The 7,664-nt window shown below is 51.6% G+C and overlaps 1 protein-coding gene across 1 annotated transcript in view; it reads right to left on the reverse strand.

Annotated features, from left to right (window-relative positions):
* AQP8 (aquaporin 8) overlaps window positions 1-1,104 on the reverse strand; it is a 5,707-nt gene extending 4,603 nt beyond the window's left edge. The window contains exon 1 of the mRNA XM_009329959.1: window positions 848-1,104. Coding sequence (XP_009328234.1) covers window positions 848-1,104 — 257 coding nt within the window. The remainder of the gene's footprint in view (window positions 1-847) is intronic.
* Window positions 1,105-7,664: the final 6,560 nt, after the last annotated feature.

Genomic DNA, 7,664 nt, shown 5'->3' on the forward strand with positions numbered 1-7,664 from the left:
CTCGGCTCCGCCGGCCCACGCAGCCCGGGTCACCGAGTCCGGATTGTACAAGCCTCACCCCACGGCCTTATCCCTCTTAATCAGGCGCTGATAAATTATCAATCAGTTTAGTCTGGAGTCCAGGGCTCACACGCGAGCCGGGCTGAGGCACCCTCCCCGGCCGGGGGAGGCTTGTGTCCCAGCCCGGCGTGTCAGGGGGGACAGCCCGGAGCTACCCCATCCCTGGGCTGCACGGAGCCGACTGGAGAGAAGGCAATGAAACTCCACAGGGACTGTTTCAGCTTCTCCCTTCAGGATAAATCTATCTCTTAGCATCAAATGACACCATTTTCAACAAGCAGGTTTGTCTAAATGTTGCTTTTGAGGAATTGAAACCATTCGTAAATGGAATCCAAAATTTTCACCTGAAAATACACAGGGGAGTAGCATACTCAGGTCAAAACGTCTCGTTCTGACATCCTTTCAAAAGGAAACGTCTCAGCTTTCCAAAGGAATGCTTCTGTTTCAGCTTCGACCATTTTTATTAAAAGGGACTAAAAATAAAATGTTGCAATCAAAAGCCAAGTGAACTCCCCCAAACCCAAGGCGTTGGAGACAACCACCACCCGAGCAGCCATGCCGTTAACCGAGAGGCTCGACGGCAGCGCAGCATTGCTGCGGTCACCAATATTTACAAGAACAGGAAAGATCCTAAAGGCAGCGTGTGGGGAGACACGAGCATCTCCTCCTGTCCACACACAGAAACCGTGCCAGCACCGGGCAGGGACCGTGCCGACCCCAGTGAGGGGGTGCAGAGGGGGCGGTGGGGGGGAGCACCCGCAGCCCCAGATGCCGGCCCCCCCATTACCTGATGTCTCCCAGGATGGCGATGGTGAGCCCCAGGGCCAGCCCGTGCGCCAGGGCGGGCTGCAGCCTCCCTGTGCCCTCCACATCCTCGACCACGGAGAGGCAGCCGATGAAGATGAAGAGCGCGCTGCCCAGCAGCTCAGCCACGCAGGGCTGGACGTAGCGCTCGTACCAGTGAGGCTGTAGGGGCTTGGACTTGATGTCAATGCCCACCATCACCTCCTTCACTGGGGGGTGACCACGCTTGGCAGCGGCCATGAGCGGGGCTGGAGCAAAGCAGGCAGAGCCCTGGTGGCAGCCGGTCCCGTGGGCACGATGGAGGAGATGCTGCGGAGCAGAGGGCTTGAGAAACTGGAGATGGAGGCTGCCTGCTCAGATCTCTGAGGGGTCCTGGTGCAGGGACGAGGACCCTTGAGGAGCACCCCGCTTGTCCCGCTGAAAGGCTGGCAGGCAGGCTCCTCTTGACCTGTATGAAGAGGTAGTGGATGGGAGGCGCTAAAAAATGGATTGGATTTGCATTGCAAAAAAAAAAAAAAAAAGGGGGCAATAAAAGCTGATAGGCCAGCCCCCAGGAATATAAAAGCTCTTTATCACTGCTGTTCCTTGGTTCAAGGCTTTGGTTTTTTTTTCCCTGTGTTTTTGTTGTTGTTGTTTTAGGGTTTTCTGCCAAGACTCAGGACGTGATTCCTTTCATGTAGATACCCGGCGTGCCGGCACCTGTGTGAAGCCCAGTTGGCCTGCTTCACTGGGCAGCTTTTACCTGCTTGTGCTGCCAAGAGGTAACACGTGCCCGAAGGACCACAGCATCGTGTGCACAGGGGCACGCATGGATCCAGCAGTGCCCTGGGAAATGGCTTATGTAGCTCTGGGGAGGGAAAAATCACTCCTGGCCAAGGCTTAGCTCTCTGTAATTAAATCTAAGCCCAGGTGTAACACGAGAGACCAGAGCCCTTCCCAGCATGGTGCAATCGAGAGCCCCGAAACGTGTGTGGAAGGGGATGCACGAGGAGCAAGGGGGAAGGCTGCACCTCGGGAAAGGGCATCCAGAGTCGCCGCTCTGACATGGGGGGACTGAAGCCCCTTGGAGCCAGCCAGGGCTCAGAGCAGTGTCCGGGGTCAGGCGTGGAGGGCAGACGCCTCCTTCAAAAACTGCCAGACGTTGGTACCTTTGTGCATGGCAAACATGGGATTTACTTTGTGTTACTACAGTAACACTTAAGGGGCTTTAAATCCTTAAAGATAGCATCAGCACAGAGGGACCTATTGCTGAACCTCTTCCTACAGGCCCCAGAGAGCAGGTAAAGCGACCGAAAGGAGCCTACCTGAACCACAGTCAAAGCCGATTCCTCTAAACCTCAGCCCACGTCCTGCCCAGAGCTCCTAAAGCAGGATCAGCCAGCTCTGATGGTCTGTATCCCCCCTGCACTGCTCCCAAATAAAAGATTGCTGGCAAGGGTGCCTAGGGATCCACCGGCAGCTTTCAAAGTTGACGTTGATCCAATACTTAAAAACAAAACCTCCCCAAACCCGTAAGGGATCACTGCCTGGAAAGCCAGATTCAAGCCACAGCAGAGGCTGTGGAGCTGCAGCCGGCAGGCGAGGGGGGACGGCCGGGAGGGGTCCCCCCCCGGCAGGGGACGCTGGCACCACCGCACCGCCCGTGCGGCGATGGGCACAGCAGAAATTGCCCTGGCGATGCAAGTGCGCGGGTCTCTGCAGCACAGCTTGCACCGAGCAGCAGGAACGCGCCTGCCATCTGAGTGGGGATGCAACCCACCCGCTGCGGCATTGCACCTCCTTGAGCAATCACCTGCAGCGTTTCATGTTTGTGGTGGGTAATTAAGGATCGGGGTTTATAGATATATTTTTTTTTCCTCTCGTAAGCAAGGGTAAAGAACGCCAGGGATGTTTTATGATGTTTTCACAAGACACTGGGGATGGGAAGGAAATTTCCACTTGCCTGTCCCAGGGAGGGCTGTTGCTGGCCACCCACCAGACGAAGGTCAGGCCAGAGCTACGAGGGAATCCCAGTTCAGGCACCTCTAAATGAGCCTCTGTCAATTCATTTCCCCTCCTGAGAGCTCGTTTCCTACAGACAAAAGGTCTTGGCAGCAGGTTATCGAAATCACTGGAATATGGAGAGTGAGTGGTGGGGTTGGCTGGTTTTGGGGCTCCTCTTTGAACCGCCTGCGTGGACCTGTGGAACAGGAAAATACCCGATTCGATTTCATCAGGTCGCAGAGCACAGCGACCTCGAGCAGGTTTCCAACAAGTACACGGAATTCATCTGCCACCACGCCTCCTGGCATCACCAGATGAGAGTTTTGTTGAGAGAGTTGTTAACTCCCATTAAAGGAATCCAGATTTAATTTATTTTGGGGGGTATTTATTATGAGAGATAATTGTAACACATACCCAGATTTCATCTGGTGCTCCTTACCAGCAGCTCTCAAAGCGCTGTACAAGCGATGCTGGCATCACGTCAGTGCACCAGGAGGCAGCTGAGCTGCCCCAGGTCGCCAGCAGCACCGGGCAGCAGCACCGGGCAGCATGGGCAAGCCCCGGGGAGCCAGTCCCCGGCTCTGCCGCTCCTCGGCCAGGGCAGAGGCAGCAAAATGGTCCCTTCCAGACGCTGCTGCCACATACACGGTGCAGGAACGCTGCAGATGGCAATGCCATCACGCCTGGACCGTGGCCGTACGGGCTGCTGCAGATGCCTCCCAGCAGAGCAATGGCTTCAGAGCGCTGGAAGGTCACAACCCAAAAGTGAAGATTAACTCCGCGTCCTTGGCTTTTAAACATTTACCATTATTGTTCGGGGAGCAGGGATGTTTGCCTGATCCTTCTAGAGGAAATGCTCCGCGTTCAGGCAACAAAGGAATTAATTATTACTAAGCACAGGACTGAACCAACAAAACAGAAGCGTGATCTCGAGGGAACATGTTTCCCCCGTCGGTAGGAGCTCCAGCCAAGTGGCTCCGCACCAAGTGCCAGCCAGCGCTGCCTGGGCATCCCACGTCTGCCACGCGGGACTGACGGAGAAATCGCTGGAGGAAACCGGCTCAGGAAATTTCAGCACTGTGCAAAACCCTGACTGACTTTTTTTTTTGAAGATTAGGGAAAAGGAAGCATTTTTTGCAGGGCCACGGCTGATGTGCCACTAGGAGAACAGTTCAGTTGGCAGTTTCTTGCCTTTCTTCCTGGGGTCCAGGGAACGCTGCTGTTCTCACCACTGCCTCGGTGTAAGGACGGTTACAAGGGAAACTAACACTCCCTGTATGTAATTCAAGTTAACCTTACAAACAGGGACAAAAGCAAAACAATAAAGTAACGATGATTTTTTCAGCACCTGTCGGCTGTGGCTTCTAAAGTGCTCTCAAGCGCATAAATCCTACCTGAACCTCCTGATGGACAAATGAGGCCAAGTTGATCACTTGGCTCATCCCCAAATCATCTCTGGCCCCACGCAACAGCAGGCAGCAAAGGGTCAGAACTGGACCTGGCAGCGTGGGAGGATGGGCAGGCAAAATACAAACTAGCCACACAGGAATTATCTGAAGTTTTCAGCCATGCTACAGTGAGAAGTGCCAGAAAAGTGTGCAAGACAAAGGGACGTAGGGTTGTTCAGTGTGGTCAGGTCACACCACCGGCAAGATGACCATGGGCAAAGCAAGGAACTCTGGGCTGAGGGGTCCACCAAGGCTCGAAGGGAACAGCATCATCTCAGCACACTTGGGACTGCCTGGACTCTCCCACGCAGCCCAAGGTTTACAGCAGCAATAGACATGATCTATATTTATCATCATGAATTGGTAGAGGTGGTGTTGGATTTCTTTTATGTTTACCCTGAACTGTGACTTTCCTGCACTAACAACTCTTGAGCGTAACATGTTTTCCCTAACACGAAATAAACGATTGCTACAGACCCAATCCAAGCTACATCTCATCCAACATTCCTCCTATGTCATTCTGAGAAGAGGCTGCTCCAGCATCTGTCTTTTGTTTAGGAACGCCACTACCGTGCGAAGAAAACCACTCTGCTCTTAGCACCCTTTGCCCCCCACAGGTAAGATTAAATACTTGCCACTAAGGTTTGCTCAGTAAGCTTGATAGAAACCACGCTCCTGGGAAAAGGCGTGGGGATGAGAACAGATAAATCTGTTCCTATTAGTAGACACTTATTTTTGTCCTTGTTTGTGCTTGCACCGATTTGTTAAATAAGTGACAACAGCAACTGTGTCAATTAGTAGAGGAAATGGTGGTACAAAACAAGCAACAGCTTCGAAAAATCCTTTTTAGGAACTGTAGAGAACATTTCCCATGTCCACCCACCTGGACAGAAAAGTCAGAACACCCCTATTTTATCCAGCCCCCCACCCCAATATTTCATTCTGTTTCTCCTTGCTTCATCCCATAGATCTTCGACCTTTCATTTGCTTTTCCATAAGAACCTTCACACCCGAACTCAAGCCACCCAAACTCAAAAAAGCACTTAAGCAGACACTTAAGGACGTGCTCAAGTGCCATGAACATTTAACAATGCTTAAGGGCAGGCCTTGAGCACATGTGAAGTCTGTTGAATCACTGCAGGTATCTTTTATAGGACAGACTTCTGACTGCGTGTCTATAAAAACGTTATCAACAAAGTATTTCGGTGCTGCACGGTGGTGTTGCTGCAAGGAAAGACCCCAGCATAGCCAGCATCCATGGTCAGCTCTTTCAAAAAGCAGTGAAGAAGGCAAAGGCAACTCATTTGACACTGCCTTATCTTTACAGTATTTATCTTGGAGACTGATAGTCTTAATGATTACACAACTGTGATTGAATGAGAACTTGCAGAATTATTTGCAGCTCATAGCAGTAACACAGGTTAGCTGACCTCTGCCCATTTATAGAACCTATATTGTGTAATAGCTTTACTTCAAATTGCTACCGTAACGCTCGAGTGCAGATGGAAATTTCCAGGGGTTCTTAATACAGACTTAACGTTGTCTGTTGGAAACCAGGGACAGATTTGGGTCAGTTCTGCATATACAGAGTAGACTGGTTTTTGAGAAGGGAAAATAATCAGTAGGATGAAGCCACACTTAGACCTTAATTCTGGTATTTAACATCAAAATCCACTAAGCTCTCAAAGAAGGGACGGATGCTCCTAGTCCCATGCAGCATACACACGTGCACATCTCTGCAATTACCTAACACTCGGCTCTCTGCGAATATCCTGTAAGGCCGACCACAACAGAGTGTTTCTGTCCTCAATAACCACATTTCCCTGTGCCCCAGCAGCACAGAGACCTGAAAAATCTTGTAGGCACGAAATGAGGAACTGGTAACTCTACAGAGAAGCTTGAAATGCTACGTGCTAAGCTAACAACTGCTTTCATTCAGTTCCTAGAGCTCGATAATCCCTGTAAGGAACTAAATAATTTAATTTTCTAGAAGGGGACTTCTTTTATGCATCTTTTAAGAGTGAGTAGGCAATGCTCAGGCATGGGTAATGTGGATGGAAGACAGGCACAGTAAGGCGTAATCACCTAAACTGTGGTTGAAGCTTGGACAGAGCGAGGATCAATATCCAGGACACAGCATGGAGCACATAGGAGGATTTTCTTGTACCTGTCGGGAACAATTTGTGACAGGCATCTCAAAGGCAGGCAGGGACCATGTGCTCCAACTCTCTCGGTTTGCCATGGCAACTGGACTCAGCATCCTCGTTGTGCAAATGCTTCACAACCACAGACACAGGGAGAAGGAAAGAGGATTAACAGGATCTTGCTTCAAGATCAGCGAGTATGACCAGACACAATTCCTCTGGCTGCCCCCTTCCTGCTACCCACGTTCCCTGGTAGAGCTCCTTCGGCAGGACCTTCACCCCCGCCACGCAGCCCGCAGCCCAGACCCGGGGCTGCCAGGTCAGTCTCCTTTCAAAGCCTGGCTGTCGTCCTCACTGGAGGTCCCATGTCACCCACCCTCTCCGAATGCACGGCACACGGGAAGGACAGCCCGACTACCCACCCTGCAGTTGAAACAGAGCGGGAGGACAGGGGGGAGATGCAACTTTTCGGACGCTCCACAACCCATTAGCAGCAGAGTGAGGAACATCACAGGCTCCTCGCCATAAGAGACTTGCAGGAGAACTTTTCCTATTGATGACATCAAATCTCCTGCTGTTACTACATTTACAGACATAGAAACTATTTTCTGTAGGAAAGAGGAAACTATTTCAAGTACTTTTAAGTCATCTTCAACAAAATGGCACAGGTGTGGCTATGACACAGAGACCAGAGCTAAATTCAGGGCCGATATGAGATATCCCCGTGGCAAAGATGACAGTGAAGTGCCTTTATCTAGGGGCAGGTACCAGCCAGGTCTGGCTCTCCGCCTCTTCAGCCAGCACCAAGAGCCGCAGGCAGCGACTCCACCGCAGACACCAGCCGGCGAGCTCCTGCAGGCAGGGCCAGGCAAAACCCTTCGAGCATCAGGAGAAGCTGCCAGCGGGGCAGGGGGTTGCAAAGGGAACAATCGAGCGATGCAGCTGACTGTTGCCTTCCAGTTCACTCGAGCTTAAATGATTTTTTTTTTTTCTTCTCCTTTAAACAAACCATTTGCAGGGATGAACTTTGTTGTACTGTCAGTACCAGTAACCCGGGCAAAAGGCTGGGGTGGGAGCAGAAAAGAGAGGCAGAGGTTCACCGTGCAGCTCAAGGGAGCCACAGCTGACAAACAGAGTCACACTACCACAGCAAGTAGCAGCGGAAGGCAAAGGCCATCTCTCCTGGCTAGAAAACGTTTCTCAGCCTTTTTCAGCTAGTGGCTTT

This window comes from Pygoscelis adeliae, unplaced genomic scaffold (assembly GCF_000699105.1).
Source record: "Pygoscelis adeliae isolate BGI_AS28 unplaced genomic scaffold, ASM69910v1 Scaffold508, whole genome shotgun sequence".
Classification (NCBI taxonomy): Eukaryota; Metazoa; Chordata; class Aves; order Sphenisciformes; family Spheniscidae; genus Pygoscelis; species Pygoscelis adeliae.